The sequence below is a fragment of the Lepus europaeus genome, chromosome 10 (genome assembly GCF_033115175.1).
Source record: "Lepus europaeus isolate LE1 chromosome 10, mLepTim1.pri, whole genome shotgun sequence".
Taxonomy (NCBI): domain Eukaryota; kingdom Metazoa; phylum Chordata; class Mammalia; order Lagomorpha; family Leporidae; genus Lepus; species Lepus europaeus.
In genome coordinates, this window is record NC_084836.1 from 92,374,217 (window position 1) to 92,397,994 (window position 23,778).

A 23,778-nucleotide genomic window follows, 5' to 3' on the forward strand; every position below is an offset into this window, starting at 1 on the left:
CTCTGCTTCCAATATAACTTTCAGCTAATGGAGACCTTGGGAAGCAGTAAGTGATGGCGCAAGTGCTTGGAATACTATCCCCCATATGGGAGACCTGAACTAAGTTCCTGGCTCCCATCTTTGCCCTGACCTGGCCATGACTGTTGTGGGCATTTGGGGAGTAAACCAGTGCATGGGAGACAGCTCTCTATATCTGATTCTTTTTGCTTTTGCTTTTCAGTTATATATTATATAATATATACACACATATATCAAATATATGCATATTTTAAGAAAGAGGGTTAAAATGTGTTCCCTTACAATTCAGAAAAGATGTTATCGATTTCGGGTCGAGGGCAAAGGTTGTTCAGGAAAACTCTGTACACTTCTGGAGTGAAATCCTCTTGAGGTATTGAATCATTCTAGAAAATAAAACAACAAAGTCAGCAAATGGCTATTCTCTTTCTCAAGCTCCCTCCCTCTCGGTTTTCTTTCATTACTTTCCTCCCTTCTAGGAGGTCAAAGTAACCATTCAAAATACATCTGTGAGGCCAGGTCATTTGGATACTGGTTTTGGGTTGTCAAACCCTTATTTTCTTTTGCTTTTTAATTTAAATTTAAGATTTTTTTTTCCTTCTGAAGAAATCTGAAGACAATTTCCTAAGTGTATTTACCAACGTAAAGTAGACTTAGGAAAGATAGGATCTTTTTAGCAGATTTTTTTTTCTGGCTTGAATCTTGAGTTTATTGTGGTAGAATATACTTGAAATGTAGCATTTTAACTATTTTTTTAAGTACACAGATCAGTAGTTTGAGGTTTATGCACTTGATGTTCACCAGGTTTTGAATAAATATTTTTAAAGAAAGCAATGACCCTAGAGATAATAATGAAAACATAAATCCCAATCTTGTGTCGTATTTTTTAAAATTATGTTTCTTCCAGTTTAAATGAACTGGTATGTTGTAATAGTTTTTGTCAGTAGGACAGCAACAGTCACTATTTTTCACTGATTTTTTTTCCCTGGTTCTATTGTTTAGGAAGCAAGTCATTGATATAAAATCTACTTCTATAGCTTATTTTTCTGTTTGGCTGGGTTGCCATGGAAACCAGAAGCATGTATTCAAACCCTGGTTACAGGAAGAACATTGCTGCAGTTTTCTTATGGATGTGGTTACATATTTATGTGATTATTTTAATTTTCACACCCTTAAACAAAAGAAGATACACTTCTTTTTGCCATATTCCTATTGTAAAATGAATTTTTGTAGAAATTTCTAAAAGTTGTTTGAATTATTTTCTGAAATTGTACACAGCTTGCTAACAGATAAGATAATTTAGCCCACCACTTGGTAGGTAAGAAGGAGTCCCCATACAAGAGGAACAAAGTCATTTTTTAAAAAAACTAAATCCATTTATTAAGAATGAAAGTCTATTCTGCAGAATTGAATTTTGAGTCAAACAAACACATGAATTATTATACATACATAGATGCATTATACCATTACACTTTGGCTGCTTGGATGAGAACTGAGATCCTGCTTATAAGGGGTCAAATCTGGGAACATTGGGCAATTCTCAATGATTGTTTTATTGCTTCATAAAATGGGGTAAGTACAACCTGTAAACAAGTTTCAAAATTCCATTTGAATTACAGAAAGAAATCCCTTTGAATAGAGGGTGCAACACTGTTTAGTGTGACCTTGTCTCTGAATTAGATACCCAAATCTCTTCAAGTAGTTTTGTCTGATGGCCAAAAATGACCTTGTCTTGCCCATTCTTTGGTTGAAAGACAGGGAGAGAAAATTTTAAAATGAATTGCTAGAAATACTTAGTGATGTTGCCGACCATCAAGTACATATAACTTCATAAGATATTAGATTTTTTGAACCCCAAGAGTGTTGACCCTTTCTCCCTGATAAACAGATCTCAGCTTGGCTCTCTCCAACCTCAGTTAGCATACACATACATTGATTTTATGTAAAGATATCAACAGTTGCTTTCCTTCTCTTATTGGTCTCTTTTTTTCCTTCCTTCTTGCCTTGAAGTCTCTTTCTCTGAAAAGCCTTGCCTTCCTCTTGGGCTGGGTTTTGTCTTACATTTGTGCTATCACATTGCTTATCTCATATTTCTGCATTCTCTCAACTGAACTGTGCTCCCAGCTGTACAATCCTCTCTAATCTTTGCTAACCTACAGATATACACAAGCTAGGGCATGTGTGTTGCTCGTTACATGCTCTATTTTCAGTGTAAAATATATAGTAGATGCGCAATAAATATTCAATGAATAAATGAATGTAATTCATGAGAATGGTGGAAGTTCATAGCTAGGACTTTCATTTTGCATTTCCCATGGAATAGCAGATGTAACTAAAGTTATATAGGTAAGAGTCCAGACACATAATTTAACATATTTTACTAAAATCTAACCACTGATTATTTATCAACTGTGTATTATACTTTCTACTAGAGAGGGCACATTGATGATATAATCTGAATAAATGCAACATTATTTTCATTGCCAATTAGATGTTAGCACATAGAAAAATAGATAATTTTTATTTAGATTATTATTTTTTTTTTGGCTCATTTTCTTCTTGCCCAGTTTGACTGATGAGGATATACAGAAGTCTTTGGAGTCAGTGGGTGTGAAAATTGAAGACAAAATTATTATATAGCACAGAGTTAAAATAAATGAAAATAACTGAAAGCTAAAGTGAAATGATTTAAGGTAGATATCTAGGGAAAAGCTATGGAAAGTTCCCAATTCCTCACATTTTAAACAAAGCTAAAAGACACAAAGTTGATTCACAAGCTTTCTTTTCCCAGATCTCATGACTTGGTGAAATGGTTGACACTGATCCATTTTTCTTGCTTGATTTGGAGGAATGCCAAGATCTAATACACTAAATATTATGCCCAGTATTCCAGTATTCTTCTCTGAATCTCTCCTGACCATACCAACTGGTGAGGACATTTTTTTCTTTGTGTTCCAATCTACCTTTATTTATTTGCAGTATTACTTCCATCACAGTTCTTCCTTTTTATGAATATATAACTGATTTTGTAAAAGAGGTTTTGAGTGAAGTGACCACCTTTATTTATATGTTCTCAGTAGGGTGCCTGGCATACATAAGGCATCTAATCAGTGTTTGTTGAATGAATCCATAAGATATGACCAGGCCTGAAATCTTCAGTTTTGTAATCTAGGGCTTCATCCATCATGTAGGACAACCAATAGAAAACAGATTATTAGTGATCACTTGCTGCTACTGCTATTTAAACTTTTTGAGTAAAAATTAAAAAGGTGAGTATGACTTTGAATCAATATCTAAATCAGGCCCATTTATTCCAGCAACTGCAAATCACTAGCCAATTTGAACATGTGTTATAGTTTCAATTTCATGCTTGTATACAAAGGATCTCAATAGAGAGATTTGTAAAAACCTTGCTGGATGTACTGGTGACATTGGTGTTTCTAGATTTTATAGATCTGCTGAGTGTCATACACAAGCCAAATTAATAATGAAAGAAAAAAACACCCCCAGACACCCACACATGAGAAATACTCAGGATAATAAGAAGTATTTATTGAGCACTTATTGTATGCCCAGCATATAGTTCTAATAGCCTTACTGGAATGTTTTTATTTAATCCTCACGTCAGCTCTATCAAGTCGGCAGGCACCCTTAGGGTCCCACTTCTACAGACAGAAACACTAAGAGATTATACAGGTTTCTTAAATCTTGATGAGCAAGTTCATGACGGTAGAGTGTTACATTTTGGATCTGAAGGACTTGATTAGCTCACATTGTGAAGCAGTGAACTGATTGTTCATATTAGCTTTGGAATGGTGGTTTGTATTTTCTTTATATATTTCTAGAATTAAAAACTAATTCTATGATGGTTAGTTTAACATCCAGAAAAATATCATTTAAAATATATTAGTTTATTGATGTAGACTCTAAGGAACAGAGTTGACATACAGATATTTTTCTTGACAAGTTAATGAACTATTTCCAGTAAATTCAGAAATTCAACCTTTCTTCTTTATTTTTATTAAAACTATACCTAAAGAGTTGAATTAGCCAGACATCATTCATAATAATTGAATACTTAAATGAATACTTATATGGTTTTGACACAGAAAGTTGATATAAGTGATTTTTAAAAATCATAATTGTAAACTTAATTATGGTTCTTGTTTATATTTGGAATATAAGTCATAGAAGAAAGGCAACACACCACAGTTACACAAGTTACACATAGATTTATAAATTTTATTTGTATTACTCTGTAGTTAAATTTATATGTTTTTTCTTTTTTCTTTTTCTTTTTTTTTTTTTTTTTGACAGAGTGGATAGTGAGAGAGAGAGAGAGACAGAGAGAAAGGTCTTCCTTTTTGCCATTGGTTCACCCTCCAATGGCCGCTGCGGCCAGAGCATCTCGCTGATCAGAAGCCAGGAGCCAGGTGCTTCTCCTGGTCTCCCATACGGGTGCAGGGCCCAAGGACTTAGGCCATCCTCCACTGCCTTCCTGGGCCATAGCAGAGAGCTGGCCTGGAAGAGGGGCAACTGGGATAGAATCCGGCACCCCGACCGGGACTAGAACCTGGTGTGCCGGCGCCGCAAGGCGGAGGATTAGCCTGTTAAGCCACGGCGCCGGCCCCATTTATATCTTTTTTCAATCTAAAAGAATTAGTTCATCTTTGTATTATACAAATGCCCATCAATTACAGTAATTATTCAAAGCAAATACATGTGTTTATTCTCTAGATTAAAATATAACTCCATATGAGAAAGCTATAGCAAGACTACAATACATTCCAAATGTCTCTGAACTCTGTTCAAGTTAATAAGGCTTGAATCAAGGGGATTTGATACAAATAAACTATTCACAGTTCTCAGAAAGTTTGTGGGCAAAGTGATAATTTTCTGAATATGCAAAAGTTTTCAGGGTTCTCACAGGAAAATACGTTTGGATTATTAATGATGGACATTAATTGCTTTGTCTCTCTTTTCAGATATAGCACTGTTTTTTTTTTAACAATTAAGGTAACTTTTAGCCTAACTGTAATCTCTAAAGGAGTACCCTTTAAAGGAATTTGTTATTGCAGTGGATCATGTCAGCCAGGATACAAGTTCAGATGCATTAATTATCCCTAACAATGTGCACATAGATAATGTTTTAAAAAAATCTCAACAGGATATCCAGTGTTTCTGGTAACGTATCTATTTACAGAACACAATTAAATCTAGTTTGAATGACTGTTGGCTATGAAGTCGGCTCTGAGTTATGCAGAAAAACCTACCATTTATGTAACTCTTCTTCTGTGAAATGTTTAATATACCTCTTGTTAATATATCCAAAATCTTTTTACTAATTAGTACAAATTTTCTAGAATTACTGTTCTAGAGATATGAAGTTACCTAAAAGATTTAAAATATATTTTTGATGTACCATAGTCAGTTCACAGAAACATTTATTTCCTGCCTCTGAAACTGTCTTTGGTTTTTAGATTTTTTTTTAAGCATTATAATTCTATAAGACCTCAGAGTAAATCACACTTTAAAGTGAATAATGATCTTTCAAAACTCTGATCGTAGTTGATTATATTTTTAAAATATCTCGTTTGTTTCCAGAAAACTGTCATTACATTCAATTTGCTAAGGATACATACATTTTTCCCAATTTAAACATAACTCATGCTATTTGAATCTCATTTTACTTTCAAAATGTCTAAAGCTGACATTTTGAAAGTTTGAACCTATAATAGGCATAGTGGATTTTTAAGACTCAATTTATGTTTATTGACTGAATTTTCAGGATTCAATTGTTCAGAAAATTGCAATTTACAGAGAATTGGTTGATGAATTTGTTTTTCTATTTATCTTTTCTTTTTTTCTCCTTAGCTAAATCTATAATACTAAGTTAAATTTTTTAGTCATTATATTCCCTAATATGTTACCCAAAAAAGTTAAAATCAGAAGTGATTGCAAAGGAATAGAATTCTTTGCATGTCTTTGCAAACCCATTTCTCATGCTTGCTCTTTATACTTGAATGCAGGGATCCTTTCTTATTTACTTATAAGCAGTTATTTCTTCCCAGCCTCAGGACTACACACACACACATACACACACACACACGGCTTTCTTTTTCTAGGAAAAAGCTTCCCTAATTCTCCATGGCTGTATTCCATCCTTATTTTTAAAATAAATATACCACTCCCCTCCAATTTAGAAATGCATTTGTTGATTATTTATAGACTTGTTCTCCTAGAAGGAGAACTTATGGTCCTTGAAACTTGGACTTCAATTTGTTCACCACCATATTCTGAATGCCTGTAGATACATGGTAAGAGATCAAGAAATATTTGTTGGGTCGGCGCCGTGGCTCAACAGGCTAATCCTCCGCCTTGCGGCGCCGGCACACCGGGTTCTAGTCCCGGTCGGGGCACTGGATTCTGTCCCGGTTGCCCCTCTTCCAGGCCAGCTCTCTGCTGTGGCCAGGGAGTGCAGTGGAGGATGGCCCAAGTGTTTGGGCTCTGCACCCCATGGGAGACCAGGAGAAGCACCTGGCTCCTGCCATCGGAACAGCGCGATGCACTGGCCGCAGCGCGCTACCGCGGCGGCCATTGGAGGGTGAACCAACGCCAAAAAGGAAGACCTTTCTCTCTATCTCTCACTGTCCACTCTGCCTGTCAAAAATAAAAATAAAAATAAAAATAAAAAGATTTATAAAAAGAAATATTTGTTGAATCCATAGCATGATCTTAATTATTCTATCCTTTGTACGCCAAAGGATTAAGAAAAGAGTAACAGTGAGCAAGTTCAAGCATTTTATTTTGCTGATAAAGTGAAGGTAAATTGTTTCAGGGGGCCATTCCATAGCTCTGCATAGCTTTGGCAGCATCATTTGCCTACTTTCCCTAAGGAGAAAGTGGTAGTGGGAAGACATGCTTTTTGCCTTGTGACTTTCCAAAGTTGTCAACAAACTTCAGTTTTCTGAAAAGTAGTCACAACAAGAATTGACTGATGAATTTAATCACACATACACTTTTCCATAATTCAAGTTGTAAGTTCATGAGTGGCTTTACAACTTTTTTCAGTGTAATTTGAAGATTGCTAGCATGTTTAAAGAGCTAAAGATTCTTCTTATCAAGTCAGTGATTTCTGTAGGTAAGTGCTTACTTGTTGCTTAGATACTAGGACAAAATGATTTGTAATAGAAAGGAGAGTTCTACATATAGCTTCAGAAAAGGTTTCCTGCAGTAGACTGTTCTCTCACAAACAATAGGAACAAATCATTTTAGAGCCAGTTATGTAGAAATGAATTGAAATTAATGCAAATTACTTTATTCTAGGTCAGGCACGTTACAAAAGTCTGTTCTGTTCTTCTTTATCACCATGTGAGCAAAATAGATGGTCTCCAAACCTTTTTAACACTATACCCCTCTCAGTGAAAACCTTTTGAGCACAGTCCTGTAGAGTATGCAAATATAGTATAATCTTTTATAAATAAATATTATCATACTAATTTCTATGTAATTCATAAATTGTGGAACTAGAAATTTATAGGATGAGATGAAATTAATATTTAATATATATATTTAAACATGATAACTTCATGCTATCATTAGCTAATACCTCAAGAGACTTCAAAAAAGGATTTATTATTAGAGATAGGTTTGAGTGCACATTTCAAATTATCTTCTTGATTTTTCTTGGCTACTTTTTTATATTACCTGACTAGATGATCGGTTTTTAATCTGCAAATGTGTCATTCTAGACAGAAACATTGAGGTTTTGGGAGTGAAAGAACAGAACAGCAATACTCTCAGACATTACAAATACTAACAATGAAGTTACGGGTTTAGGTGACGATGCTTAGGTAACCGTGGGGCATTCTATACTTAGTGTGAATTGGTAAAGGCTATTTTACTGTGCTATTATTGTAAGGCAACATGCTCACCCTTGAAGATGGAAGACTACAAGCCTCCAAAGCAGTTTCAACTCGCTTTCGGTCTGCTGAAAACAAGCGATAAATGCTGCAAAAATGAAAATACAGCAATTGAGGGATGCTTAAACGCATATGGCTCACAACACTTACAAGATGATACCAACTCAATGTTTTCTATTGAATCAAATCCATTTATTATTATTGATTATTACTATTTAAACAAGAAGATGCTCATTTCTCCAAGCGTCTATATTGGGTTCTGAAAAATCTATACGTTTGGTTTTTAAATTGTAGTGTCTAAGAGAAGACCAAAATATTTTGATGAAAAACCAATTAAAAGTACTGCATTGAACAACCTGTACTAGCCATCACTAACTCTGTCAATTTGTTGCTACCCATTGCTCTAAAGATGTACATTGCATTATTAATACTTCAACTATTTTATTAACAAAAGTTCACAGGTAGTTCATAAGTCAAAGACATTTGGTTGAATGTGGTCTAGGAGTGTACTTTCTTTGGTCACTTATTTCAAAAAACAGAACTTAAGTACTAGACTATTTAATACATGAATTTGGATTTAGGTTCTATCGAAACATTAGAAAATCTAGTTTCTGGAGCTCACCAATCACAAAGGTGAGTTGCCGCTGTCTCCTTTGGTCAAGTTTCCCTGCTGAATTTTTCTTCCTATTCCTGACTTGCTCTGTCATTGAAGCTCCCTGCATGTCTCCTGCTGGCATCTGAATGTGCAGATTCTTAACACTGTGACAATCTTGGTGGAAAGAAGCACCAAGGGCAACTGATTTACGCTAGAGTAGATCTGAACCTCAGATTGTTTTCTGGGTTTAGCCACAAGGTTCCCTCCACTCCCTCCACCCCCTTACTGCTTCAGTATTTCTTGAAAATGATGCCACAGGAAAGGGTGCCCTGGGGAAATGTGGATGAGGAAACCAGCTGTGCTGATGTGAGACATGCACTGAGAAAGGACACAGTTACAACGCATTTCCATGCTCCCACTTAGGCCACTGCAGAAACAAAACAGAGCTATGGCACGGATTCAACTCTTTGAGAAAAAGAAAATTAATAATGGGAAATGTTCACAAAGCTTACTTTTTAAGAGGTATACGCCCTTCTGGAGTGACTTGCAACTTCAGTTTAGTATAGCTGTTGGAGAAGCAGAACAATAGGGATTGAATTTATTTTAAGAATTTTTATTCACAAGTGAAATACATAGAAAAGGGTTTGGGTCTATTTGCAGTGTGTTGCATTTTCACAAACTGCTCAAGTGTCCAGAATCAGCACTTGGAAGGAGAAACAGAATATTGTCACTTTAGTCATATCCCAGAGCCCCCCTCATATCCCCTTCCAGGATCTATCCCACAAAGAGAACTGCTAACTTTAATTTAAACATAGGCTATTTTTGCCCATTTTTGCACTGGTATAAATGAAATGTGATTTTTGTGTCTGGATTCTTTCAATATTATGTTTTTGAGATCCATCTGTTTTATTTATCGCTACACATTGTTTACTCTCATTATTGTATGTTATTCCATTATGAATATAGAAACTCTACTACTAGCTCTTCAACTGTTGATGGACACACAGGGAGAGAAATCAAGCAACAGAATTCTCAAACACTCCTGATGGGAATTTGTACTGGGAATAAAAAAGTCTTCAGAGATTTCTTGGAAATTGAATATTATAAGAAAAATTGGTACGTGTTTCAAAATTTTTGTACCACAATAAGGTTATCTTTTAATTCTACTTTTTTGGTGAACTTTTTGAAGTACCCTCATACTACTTTAGGGAACTGTACACACTGTGACCCAGCAATCCCATACATAGGTGTTTATGCAATAAAAATGTTTATAATATGTGTTACCCCAAAAAATGTCCTAGTATATCTGTAGAAGCTATTCTCAGGGAGGCACCTATATGGAATAGATATTTGTTAACAGATTCAAAATTGGTCAACTAAGTATAGCATACTATGTTTTAGGTAAAGATATTAGTTATCTGTCTGTCCTCTTCCACTAATATTGTCTGGAAAGACACAAGTCCTAGAGATGTTTGCTAGATGAAGAGAAATAAGAGCAAAGAGAGAGTGAAAAAAAGGAAAGAAAGGAAAGCAGGGAGGAGGTGGAGGCGTGCAGGAAGGCTTCTCTCATGGTGAACCAGAGGAGATGATTTTATGAAAAAGCAGTTAAATAAGTAGCTGTGAGCTACTGACTCAAAGTCAAAGGAATTCAAACAAAAGCGAGAGGAAATGCGGTTGAAGGTTGAGATCTAGAATGATGGGTATGTCTTGCATAAGGAGCGAGGAGAGAAACTATTAAATAAAATACGAAGACCAAATGTTTCTCCTTATGCTTTGGATTAAGGTTTCCCACATGCCTGAACTGCCACAGCTTCCGGAATGAACATAACCAGCTTTCCCTGCTAATGGTCTGGTCTAACTCATTATTTTCTTTGGTCAAATGATTTTTAGAAAGGCTGTTGAAATTCTGGAGTGATTTGCTAAATTGTTATGCTTTTCCTGCTTTTCCTTTTGCTCTTTCCTCTACATCCTTTCTGTTTCTTCTTTTCCTACTGATTTTTGCAATGATTGTCTACAAGGGCTGGAGGCAGGACACTAGTCTATTGATTTAAGTAGGCAGGGGAGTTATTATAGTATCTATCAATGGCCCATGACTCTAGAGAAATGAATAACATATGCTGTTCATTCTCTTCCTCAGATTAATAATTGATAGGACAGAGGCAGGTGTAGAGGCAGAGGACGCTCGGAAATTAATAATTTCTAGTTCTGGGTGCAGCTGCCAGGATTTGGAAGTGTCTCCTTATTCTGAGTCAAAAACACTGACATTCAGGCAAGCTCAGCCCAGGCATAATACGATGTGCAGGAAGAGGAAAGAATGATCTTTCTTGGATGTCTTCCAGCTCTGAACAGTGGAGGTATCAGCTCTCTAACAAATCCCAAAGGGAAATTTATGTTTGTCAATGTGAGAAGCCAGTGTAGCATAAACAAAAGACAAACCGAAAAGAAAGGAAACTGACTCAGAAGTAACACCCTTAGCAATAAAATTAGAGTGACTTACGCTTTTTCCAGAAATGCGTCCCTGGACATGTTCTGGGCCAGCAAGTTTGTTGCCAAACTGAAAACCTCATTTGTCCACTCCTGAAAAATGTAAATTACACTTGTATTAGCTTAAACACTGCATAGTCATTAGACACATGCTTTTAGTCCAGCTTCTAGTAAGACCAATTAGTTCCATTTGGATGCTGAAGTGTTCCCCATCACCCCCTGCCTTTTTTTTTTTAAAGTAAAAATGACATAATTAAATTCAAATTCCTGAGTGACTACTTTTTTCCTAAGGAAATGTTCTCTACACAGTTTTTCTGCTTTTTAAAATCCCTACAGATAGAAAACAGTTATACTGCCTTTCAATAACTGAGCACTTTTTATCATTCTTCTTGAATTATAAACAAAGAGTAATGGGAAAGTTCAAAATGTTATCAGAGATTTTTTTTTAAAGATTTGTTTATTTACTTGAAAGTCAGAGTTACACAGAGCGAGGAGAGGCAGAGAGAATGAGAGAGAGAGAGAGGTCTTCCATTCCCCAGATGGCTGTAACAGCCGGAGCTGCGCCGATCCAAAGCCAGGAGCTTCTTCTGGGTCTCCCACGTGGGTGAGGGTCCAAGGACTTGAGCCATCTTCTGCTTCCCCAGGCCATAGCAGAGAGCTGGATCGGGAGTGGAGTAGCCAGGATTTGAACAGGCACCCATATGGGATGCTGGCACTGTAGGTGGTGGCTTTACCCGCTATGCCAAGCACAGCCCCCAGAGATATTTTGAACAGAACTATAAATACAGGGGTCGGTGCTATGGCATAGTAGGCTAAGCCTCTTCCTGCAGCATCCATATCCCATATGGGTGCTGGTGCGTGTCCCAGCTGCTCCTCTTCTGATCCAGCTCTCTGCTATGGCCTGGGAAAGTAGTAGAAGATGGAACAAGTGTTTGGGTCCCTGGACCAGCATGGGAGACCAAGAAGAAGCTCCTGACTCCTGGCTTTGGATTGGTTCAGCTCCAGCCATTGAGACCATTTGGGAATGAGAATGAACCAGTGGTTAGAAGACCTTTCTGTCTTTCCCTCCATCTGTAACTCTCTCTCTCAAATAAGTAAAATATTTTAAAAAACCCAAAAACCAAAAACTGCAAATACAATATTCCTACTTTCCTACTCATGCTGAAGCAAGTAGGCAAGGGATTTTGAAAAGTTAGCTATAGTTTTAGAAGTGCTCTAGATCAGCTGCAGTCACAACGTCATGCAGTATACCATACCCTTCTTCCCCCAATGCTATCGATCCCTCACTACTTCATTTTCATCACTACCCCACACCACCCAGCATTGAAAATGAAAATGAGCAAGTCTATTGAAAAAGTGTTGGAATTTTGTTCCAGGTGATGATTTTTGAATGCATAAACATACTGAACCAATTGTTCTTTCTCCAAAAGAAGATTATATGAAACTAAGTAATCACCTGTTGTTGTAATGGACTTGAAGCTCTCCTCAATGAAATAATGTGTAAAGTCTCCTACTATTGTATTGTGTTATCTCACTTTTCTGATCTATTTATAGTTGCTTTATATACTTGGATTCTCCAATATTGGGTACATATGTATGCAAAATTGTAATATCTTCAATGAATTGGACCTGAATAAATGTAAATATAATGATCTTGTCCCTTTTAACAGTTTCTGATTAAGTCTGTTTTGTATGACATAAGTATAGCTTTTCCTGCTCTTTTGGTTTCCATTTGATTAGAATACCTTTTTTTTTTTTTCATCCCTTTACTCTCAGTCTATGTCTGTCCTTCAGACTAAAGTGTTGGATCTTGTTTTTCATTTTTTTTATCCATTTTGTCACTCTTTTGAATGACTAGAAAAATCAAATCCATTTATATTTAAACTAATTATTGATAGGTAAGAATTTACTGCTGGCATTTTTGTTAGCTTTTTTAATGGCCAGTTTGTTAATTCTTTTGTTCTCTCTTTCAATCTTGCTGTCTTTGTGATTCATCATGAAATAATGTCTTTAGTTAAATACTTTGTCACCTAGTTTTGTCATTTCTACTGTTGGTTTGTTGGTCTTTTCTGTGTCCCCCCCCCCCCCCCCCCAGGAATTAAGGCATTGACCATAAACCATCATGAAATACGCAGGAGGCATAGAGTGATAAGAAAAGGAAGAAGGCTTTCTAAGCAGAAAAGAAAAATAAAAAGATCTGGGATAAGAATGAACAGTGAGTAAACGGGGCAGGAGTGAGAAGGAACAGGAAATAGTCTAATAGGAACTGAAAAAAAGGATAGAGAGGACAGAGTTGCAACAAAAAATACAGCAGAGGTCAAGGTATAGAGAGCATTTAATGCTTATCCAGAAGTCTCAGATAAGTTAGCAAAAAAAAAAAAAAAAAAACAACAACAAAAAAACACAATGTTGAAGGACTTTTCTTAGGATGGCAGGTGAGGAGAGCCTGGGCTGGGAGGCAGAGCGAGATTATTTAGCAACCATATCGAAGATGAATGTGAGCTTGAGAATGCCAATTCAATTAGGAAGCTGTAATAGTTCAGGTGAGAGACACAGACGTGTTCAACTCAGAAAATACAGCACAGCATAGCAAGCAAGAAGGAAGCAACATTAGTGGTCAGCAAACTTGAGGTACACATGGAAATGCATCAGGACCACATTTTAACAGCCTAAAAAAGTTTTTCTCAAATTAGATAACAGTAAAATATCAATAGTAACTACTGAAACTAGTTTTGGAAATATGTTTCTGGCGCAATATAAAAGTCAAATGTAATGCATTTCCATATTGATGGCAATTTTGTGTATTGGTTAAAGTATTTATAATTGAAGGCAATAAGCAGTCTGTGTGTTTACTGAGTACCAGCTCTTTGATGTTAATCTCTGGTGATTCAACTTGGTCTAATCTTTTAGGTTGACAATTAAGGCCTGAATTATATCCAGTTTAATAGAAACATAATATGGGTTACATATCTAACTTAAATTTTCTAGTAGCCACATTAAAATGGTATGACATAGATGAAATTAATTTTAAACATTTTATTTAACCCGATATTTCAAAAAATATTAATCACATAATACAAAGGTATTATGAGATATTTCACATTGTTTTAACACGCCAACTCTCTGAAATGATGTGTGGATTTTAGACTGTATAGACTGCCTCAATTTGCACTAGCAACATTACAAGTGCTTAACTGCCACATGTGGCTGTGGCTGTGGCTGCTACATTAGTCAGTGCAGGTATTCTAGAAACTTAGCTATTTCCACAGGTCCTTGTTAAAACCAGCAAAGGATAGCATCACCACCACCTTCACTGCATAGCCACTGTTAGCTCAGCCAGAATGGAAAGCATAGGGGTGAGCACGTGTTACAGCAGTTAGACTGCTGCTTCAGACACCCCACATCCTACATTAGAGTGCCTGGATTCAGTTCCATCTCTGTTTCTGATTCCAGATTCCTGCTTAGAAGCACTCTAGGAGGCAACAGGTGATGGTTCAAATTGTTGAGTCTCTGCCACTTACATGAGAAACCTGGATGAGTTCTAGGATCCTGGCTTCAGCCTGGTACAGCCATCATTGTTGTAAATATTTTAGGAGTGAACCAGTGGATGGAGTATCTCTGTCAGCCTATCTGTCTCTCTGCTCTGTGTTTCTCTCCCTTTAAAACACATAACAACTAAATTTTAAAAAGTAAAGCATAATTAATTTTCATCACATTCTCAGAATGTGAGCATCTGAATTCCCAAATATAGAATATCTACTCCCCAATGGCTTCTTGTAGCCTTTTGTGATACTCCTAAGATCTGATCCAGGTTGATTCACAGATTCAAGGATTGTGATAGTGACCAAAGGAATTTTAGAACAACCCAAACTCATGCTGGTCTCAGGTTATATACCACAGCAATTCAAAAAACCAGTGAGAAAATGAAATTAGAAGATAACCTTTTTTTTTTGGTAGGAAAAACATTGTGAAATTCTGAATATTTTTTCATTTGCCGTGAACATTTTGAAGACACCTCATATGCATGGCTTTCAAAATATTTTGTACTTAAATAAACTTCTGTTTTAATTTTCCTACAAACGTTTAAAAGTACCCTCAAACATCACATGGAGCTAAAACACCATAAGTCTTACTTGAGTTCCCTAGAAATAGAGCCTGAGACAAGGATTTATGAGGAATTGGTTTATTATAAAATGCTCCCTGATGACATTAAAAAGTAGTGAACAAGGATGAAAGCAGGTAGGAAAAGGAGTGAGATATGGCAAGAACAGTTTCATGAATAACTGTGCCTTAATCCTTTCTGGGTAGCCATGCCTCAAAGTTGGGTTTTTTGGACCAAGGATATAGAAAATGGAATAAGGAAATCACCAATATACTTGTTTGGCTTAGCTAAGGGCTGCTGGAGGGTATGGAATTACCTCGGTACTTCCTGCTTGCCCTGTGGACAGCAAAATGGGATCCAGTATCCAGAAAGACAAGCCAACAAAGAGACATGTATGTTGGCCCATGAATGGATTGTGCATGTAAATGTCAAAGGGATGGGGCTGGTGTCGTGGCATAGAAGGTTAAGTTTCCTCCTGCAGTACCTGCATCCCACATGTGTGTTGGTGTGAGTGCTAGCTGCTCCACTTACAATCCAGCTCCCTGCTGATGGCCTGGGAAAGCAGCTGAGGATGGCCCAAGTGGTTGGGGCCCTGAACCCACGTGGGAGACCTGGAGGAAGCTCTTGGCATTGGCCTTGTGCAGCTGTTGGGGCAATTTGGGGAGTGAAACAGCAGATGAAAGGTCTCTTTGTCTTTCCCTCTCTGTAACTCTGACTTACACATATAAGAGTGAGAATAAGAGAGGGAGGGGATGTACAATTTGGGACATGCTCAATCGGACTTGCCCCAAATAGTGGAGTTAGAAATGTGCCAGGGGATTTCAACACAATCCCATCAAGGTGGCATGTACCAATGCCATCTCACTAGTCCAAGTGATCAATTCCAATTCACAATTGATTACATTGATAGGTCTAAGAGTCAAAGAGATCACACAAACAAGACTAGCGTCTGCTAATACTAACTGATAGAATAAAAAAGGGAGAGAACAATCCAACATGGGAAGTGGGATACACAGCAGACTCATAGAATGGCAGATGTCCTAAACAGCACTCTGCCCTCTGAATCACTCAGATCTGGCTGAACAGCCCATGAGAGTATTTTAGGCATGGAAAGCCAAGACACTCTGGAAAGAAAAAAAAAAAAAAAGAAAAAAGAAGACCTAAATGAAAGATCTCTGCCAGTGAGATCCCAGTAGAAAGAACAGGCCATCAAAGAAGGAGGTACCTTTCTCTGAAGGGAGGAGAGAACTTCCACTTTGACTATGACCTTGTCTAAATAAGATCGAAGTCAGCGAACTCAAGAGGCTTCCATAGCCTTGGCAACTCATGACTAGAGCCTAGGGAGATTTCTGACACCATAAACAAGAGTGTCAAATTGTTAAGTCAACAACAGGAGTCACTGTGTACTTACTCCTTATGTGGAATCTCTGTCCTTAATGTGTTGTCCAATGTGAATTAATGCTATAACTAGTACTCAAACAATATTTTACACGTTATGTTCTGTGTGGGTGCAAACTGAAGAAATCTTTACTTAATATATACTAAATCAATCTTCTGTATAAAAAGATAATCGAAAATGAATCTTGATGTGAATGGAATGGGAGAGGGAGTGGGAGATGGGAGGGTTGCGGGTGGGAGGGAAATTATGGGGGGAAAAATCCATTGTAATCCAAAAACTGTACTTTGGAAAATTATATTTACTAAATAAAAGTTTTTAAAAAAATGGCAAGGGATGAGAGGGGATAAGAACAGAGTATTGTGAATGTTTGCTATAGCAAGATTGTGCTATAGCAAAGATTTCAGAATTTCTGGGTACTGGAAGTATCTAGCTGATACAAATAGGCATATGTGGCCGGCGCCGTGGCTCAATAGGCTAATCCTCTGCCTTGTGGCGCTGGCACACTGGGTTCTAGTCCCGGTCGGTGCGCCGGATTCTGTCCTGGTTGCCCCTCTTTCAGGCCAGCTCTCTGCTGTGGCCAGGAAGTGCAGTGGAGGATGGCCCAGGTGCTTGGGCCCTGCACCTGCATGGGAGACCAGGAGAAGCACCTGGCTCCTGCCTTCGGATCAGTGCGGCGCGCGGGCCACAGTGCGCCAGCCGCTGGAGGGTGAACCAACAGCAAAGGAAGACCTTTCTCTGTCTCTCCCTCTCTCACTGTCAAAAAAAAATCCAATAGGCATATGTAATCAAATCTTGGGAAAACTTATTCACATTCATTGTAAAGTAGCTCTTCTCAAAATTTTCATGTGCATTTGAATCACCAGGGGTCTTGTTGAAAAGCAGATGCTGATTCATTATGTCTGGGGAGGGGACACAGACTCTATACTTCGGAGCTCCCAGGTGAGGTCTGTGGTGGACCATCTCATGAACAGCAACATTCTAGAATGCCTTATGGAACTGATTGAAAGCTTATTATAAATGGAGGATTTCAGGCTCCACACAAAATCTTTTGACTCAAAATTTGCATTCTTTCAAAAACCCCTATATAGTTTATGCATATTAATATCTGAATATACTGTGAGGCCAGAGATATCATTCTGCGTAGAAAAGTATTCTAGAACTGAGCTCAGGAAGCATTATTCCAGTCTGTTTAACCCCTTCCCAAGCAAAGAAATGAATTTGATTATTACTTTTTGCATAATCACAAAGACCTTACAGTTGTATTAAGATAAACAAGCCTAGAGATATGGCTTAAAGTAGCTTAAAGCAGCTGCAACTCATCATGGGATTATGAAACACGCTTTGTGGCAGGGTACTAGATCCCATCCTAGCAGCATTTTCCTAAACCCAGCATTAGACTTTGGTTAATATGACAGCTTCTTAGGCAATCTGGAGGATTTGCTTTTCTACTTTTAGAGACGAAGTTTCAATGATTGCCACTAGATTTTGTTCAGTCCCTGAAGCTTTTTCATGAAGATTTCTGGCCTTATGATTAATCTCTTCATATGACCCTAACTAAATAAAATGGTTTTAAAACTCAGCCTCCTTGAGTTTCAGCTGGAGTTAAATGTGCAGGTGTGCATGGATCTGTCACATCTGTGAGATTCATTCTATAACTCACCAGGTTCTGGTACAGTTACTGGGAGGCAGTGTTGACACTCAGAGATACCAAGTTTTCTTTGGTGTCACAAAGTTAGTTTATTTTATTATTAATTATGTAAGTTCTGTTCTTGGCACAGGTTTGATATTTTTGTTTAATATTCCTAACAATTGTTTCACAGTTACCAGTTACTGCATAGCTATTGTTTGATTGTTTACTACATTCTGAGCAGGGGTTTCTGCAACCAATAACTAAGTCTCACAACACTTATCTAGGAGGTAGTCATCATCATCTTCATTTTATAGAAGATTCAAAGTTTCAAAGCACTCAATAAAGCCTAAGTCCTCAGAAGTAATGAAAGTCAGCTTGAGATGATATGACTGGTTTCTTGGGCTCCCAACTCTGTATTTTTAGATACTGTGCTCTTTGTCATCTCGTTCTAGAGAATTTGGGGTTGGCTAATCAAGATACACAGATATCTAAATCCACTTAACTGCATTATGTATCTAACACTGATGTAGTACTTACTCTGGTCCAGATACTGTGGTAAGCATTTTTGCAAATAATTAATTCATTTAATATTATAGTCACCCTATGAGATATATTTGATGCTTTATATTTACTTCTCAAATTTATTAACAAACACCTATTAATGTTGATGATGATGACTTTCTGATTTCCTCCACTCCTCAGTGTGTAGTGGGTTCGGATATGAGTAAAGAGGAACACTGGGTGGTTCATTCAGAGTTGCCTCAATTGGCTTGAACATGTTTCTTTCACCTACTGGCATGCATCAGAATTCATGCTGCTGAGAATTTTTCTTAATGACTAGCAAAGAATCTTTTCATGGTGAAAGATGGTAGATGAGCTGTTAAAAACTTTTGTTAAAATCAGAAAGGATTCTCTGAGTAGTCACTGCATTTATGATACTATAGAGAACATTTAGAAAATTGGAATTTTTTTCTGGTACATTTTCTCCGTATTAGGTAGCAATGAAGATCTTGTATTTAATAGTCAAAATGCTCTTATTTTTATTTAATGCTCAAGGAAAAGTTGCCATCAACCATACATAATTGCCAAGAGAACAATAACACCCAAAACAGGAGGCATCTTGGGACCAAATCATCACTATTGGTAAAGTAACATCATATTACCCAAATGATGTAAATAAATGATTATTTTCAGCCCATGTGATTCAAATATCTACAGCTGACACAAGCACAGTTCAAACTAACTTAAACAGAATATATCAAGGATGCTGGGTAATTTCCTGTAATTTAAGGAAAAATTGGTCAAAATACAGCAAAAGAATGTATGTTTAATGTAAGATCATCAAGGATCAGAAGCCTGAATGCAAGGATGACTTTCTTCACCATGTTAGCATGGCTCTAGAGAGCCTGATGCCACTATTCATTTCTCTTATCAATAATTCTTCCCCATGGCCGACAACTGCATCAAGAACTGTCATATATGGTGCCTCCCACCTTCAAAGTCTGATTGATTTCCTCACTACCAGCAAGAATACTGGGAAAGGTCTGATCTACCTATAGATCAATCAATTCAGGAAAGAACTTAACACTGTCCATGAGAACCAAATAGTTGGAATTGGGGTAGGAGCGAGAAGTAGAAAGATGGAAGAATATAGGAAATATCATATAGGCCTACTACTCAGGAATACTGTGAAGCATACAGAAGAAAAAGATGTGTGCATTCTACAGCTTGTATGGGACCTCTTTAGTATTTTTTTTTATAAAATAGGCAGTAATTTCATACTCACTGAGTGCATGAATGAGTGTGTAATGAAAGACTTACTTCCACATTTTATAAATTGTGCCTTTTGAAATTTGTCTCCTCCATTTTTATGGGTTACAATCACTATTCTGGGTTATTGAGTTTCTGATGCTGGCTTTATAAATTTCCTATAGTAATGTGCACATGTGGAAGGAATGGGTTATACCAACACGGAGTACTGAGTGAAATACAGGGTTGAAGGAGTGTTCTAATCTATAAAGTCCAGAAGCTTTAGGGTCAAAACTTAGGACATCTTTGTTGGCTACACGTAAATGCTGCATTCTGAAATATTGCTGCTCAACTGGATTTCCCCATACAAGTGCAGAAGCAATGCACTAATCGGTACCGTGATGGTCTAAGGAAGTATCCCTACACCTGATGTGTAAAGACCCACATTCTGGGCTACTTTTGAGAGGATCCAGGACTACTATATCCCTAGTCCTTCTGATGTTCCTCTGTCAATTAAGAAAAGCTTAACGTGGTGAAATCCGATCAAAATTTTTATTCAAAGAAGGAAAAATAAAGCAACTTCCATGCAAACCATAGAAGAAAGGAGAAAGACGTTTGCTCCAGCTGAAGTTGTTGTGATGAGAGGTTTGCAACTATATCATTGTGAGTCTCAAGTGTATTTTTACACTTCCTTGCCCTCCCACTAATTTCCTGAGTCATTGCTCATTTGTACAACTAAGAAAAAATATTAATTCAGTGCTTATATATGGAACCCCTTGAAGCTTCCTTTCCTAGGCTTTTATGTCAGTCCATCACAGTCTTGGAACGGTGCTTCCAACAGTCTGTGTCACTTCTATGAAGGCACTTGTCACTACATCCTCTAAACCCTGCATCTCAGTATTAATTATTACTTTGGTTGTATCTGCCTGAGAGCTGTGTATTTGAGGAAATAAATATATGCAAGCAGGATCTATAATTAGAATTGATATTATTGTTTACTTTTCTAGCAGTAATTCTGTTTGAGGAGATGAAATAGAGAAAATGATTTTAAAAGAGATAAAAACACAGCCAGTTTCCCTCATAAGATGTGAAGCAGAAGAAAAGGAGCACAGTTTCTTGTGAGTTAAGTGGCACTGTTTATCTGCCAACTGAAATCTGTTTGGCTAAACTAAAAAAAACATTTCCTGAAAACCGATTAGCAAACTGCATGCAGGTAGATCCTTAGTACCTTATAACTTAATGACAGAAATCTACTAAAATATAATTTTCTCATTTGGAAATTAATTTGGTTTAAATAACCTTGATTATATCTCCCAACTTTAAGTCTTATGGCAAGCTACATTCTTCACCTTCAAATGAAGGAGTGTTAGGCCCTTTGTAAGTAACTCTTGGTCCTATAGATGAGAGATATTCTTTGCTTTTGAACTTGACATTTTAGCTTAGGGGCCGTGGAAGAATCTTAAAAAAAAATTTTGTCTTCTAATTCAGAATTAAAATATGAGTATGGAGGGTGGGCACAGTAGGTAAGCTGCTGGCATCCCATATCAGAGTGACTGAGTTCAAGTCCCAGCTACCTCTCCAATCCAGGTTACTGCTATTGCATACCAGGGGAGGCAGCAGGTTTGGCTCATGTACTTGGGCCCCAGCTATCCATGTGGGAGAACTGGATTGAGTTCCTGGCTCCTGGCTTTGGCTTAGCCCAGCCCTAGCTGTTTGGCCATTTGAGGAGTAAACCAAAGGATGGGGGTTTCTCTTTCTCTCCCTGCCTTTCAACTTAATTAACTAATTAATCAAAAATAAGAATATAATTCCTGTCCTGTTGATACTTTTTGTAGCTTATTTAAAAATACACTCCATTAGATTTCAAAACCCTAACCTGTCTCTAGCCATGCTTCCTGCTGCTAAGAGGTATTTCTTGCCTAAAAACCCCAACATTTTCCAAGCCAACAACATGTTCACTGAAAATTCACATCTTCCCACTTCCTCAGCAGCCAGGGTGGCCATATGGCACATGGCCAACCACATGTAAGTAGAAGTCTGTTGTGAGCTTCTGGGAAAATGTGGTTTCCTGACAAAGGTATCCCTTTCTCTTTGCTGTTGGGTACACAAATGGAATTGCTGGAGCTTCAGAGGTATCTTGAGCCAAGGGAAAGCAGCCATGAGAATCCTAGGGCCTGTGCCTTGTTACTTCTGAGCTACTAAATCAATGTTAGAAACTACCTACCTTCAGCTTCCTAGCTACATAACAAAAATCATAACAGCAAAAATGGAACAAAATCCAAAGAAAAACTCCCTAATTTTTCTTAGCTAGCTTCATTTGGTTTCATGTTACTGAAAATCAAATGTAAACCAACCCCCATCGATAGAATAATCCTGGAAAATGTTTCTAAACTGATATTCATTCATCTTATAAAGTTAAGTAATAATGAGACTTCATAGGACTGTAGGGAGAATTGATATAATTCATGCTACATGTTTAGTTTAGTAACAGACATAAGTATTCACTAAAAGGTAGTAATCTAAGGGATTATTATCTGTCAAAGCAATAGAAACATAGTTTAAAAATTGTGCAGAGTGGTTATAATGTAAGGCAATGATTGCTTCTGTATCCTGGCTTTGCTTCTTGACAACTACATTCAGCATTTCTGCTCTTAAATTTCTGGAGATTACCTTAGTATTCCTATAAACCTGTGTAATGTTGCTCCTTCATTGATCAGAATTTGACTATGGGTATCTAGCTCTGATTGAAAAGGCTTTAGCCGGTGCCGCGGCTCAATAGGCTAATCCTCCGCCTGCGGCGCCAGCACACTGGGTTCTAGTCCCGGTCGGGCCGCAGGATTCTGTCCTGGTTGCCCCTCTTCCAGTCCAGCTCTCTGCTGTGGCCCAGGAAGGCAGTGGAGGATGGCCCAAGTGTTTGGGCCCTGCACCCCATGGGAGACCAGGAGAAGCACTTTGGATCAGTGCAGTGCGACAGCCGTGGCGGCCATTGGAGAGTGAACCAACAGCAAAAAGGAAGACCTTTCTCTCTCTCTCTCTCACACTGTCCACTCTGCCTGTCAAAAAAAATATAAATAAATAAATAAAAATAGGAAAGGCTTTAATCTGACTTCATTTCCTACCCGTGCTCTCTCCTTCCTCCTGATCGAGTTCAATTACCAGTATTCTTTCTACCCTTTGTCACCTCTACATTTTCAAACGATGCACTTACTTTCCTGATCTACCAATTAGAGACAGTTTCACTTTGCTCTTTTGTTTATGAGATGAGGACATTTACTTGACCAATAAGGACTGCCCAATATTGGACTTTCAACCTCCAAAACTATAAACCAAGATAAACCTTCTTTCTCCCTAAGTGATTCTTCTTACATATTTTAAAGTAACCAAAAGCTAATACAAATATGTTGCCATCTCTTGAAAATATTTTGTATGCTTGTTTTTAAAGACATTCGTTTCTCAAAATTCCCTGTATCTTCCATAATTCCATAATTCTTTTTGTTCAGTGCTACTTCCTTCCTCATTCAACATGGTAGATTTTCCTTTTATTTATTTATTTATTTATTGACAGGCAGAGTTAGACAGTGAGAGAGAGAGAGACGGAGAGAAAGGTATTCCTTTTCTGTTGGTTCACCCCCAAAGTGGCCGCCATGGCTGGCGCGTTGCGGCCGGCACACCGCGCTGATCTGAAGCCAGGTGCCAGGTGCCAGGTGCCAGGTGCTTCCTCCTGGTCTCCCATGCGGGTGCAGGGCCCAAGCACTTGGACCATCCTCCACTGCACTCCCAGGCCACAGCAGAGAGCTGGCCTGGAAGAGGAGCAACCTGGACAGAATCCAGCGCCCCAACCGGGACTAGAACCCCGGGTGCCTGCGCCGCAGGTGGAGGATC

The 23,778-nt window shown here is 37.8% G+C and overlaps 1 protein-coding gene across 5 annotated transcripts in view; it reads right to left on the reverse strand.

Moving 5' to 3' along the window:
• PLCB1 (phospholipase C beta 1) overlaps positions 1-23,778 on the reverse strand; it is an 848,015-nt gene that overhangs the window by 300,911 nt on the left and 523,326 nt on the right. For all 5 annotated transcript variants that reach the window (XM_062203876.1, XM_062203874.1, XM_062203875.1 and 2 more), the window contains exons 5-8: positions 11,030-11,109; positions 9,045-9,098; positions 7,950-8,025; positions 301-401 (exon numbers count right to left, since the gene is read on the reverse strand). In XM_062203876.1, coding sequence (XP_062059860.1) covers positions 301-401; positions 7,950-8,025; positions 9,045-9,098; positions 11,030-11,109 — 311 coding nt within the window. The remainder of the gene's footprint in view (positions 1-300; positions 402-7,949; positions 8,026-9,044; positions 9,099-11,029; positions 11,110-23,778) is intronic.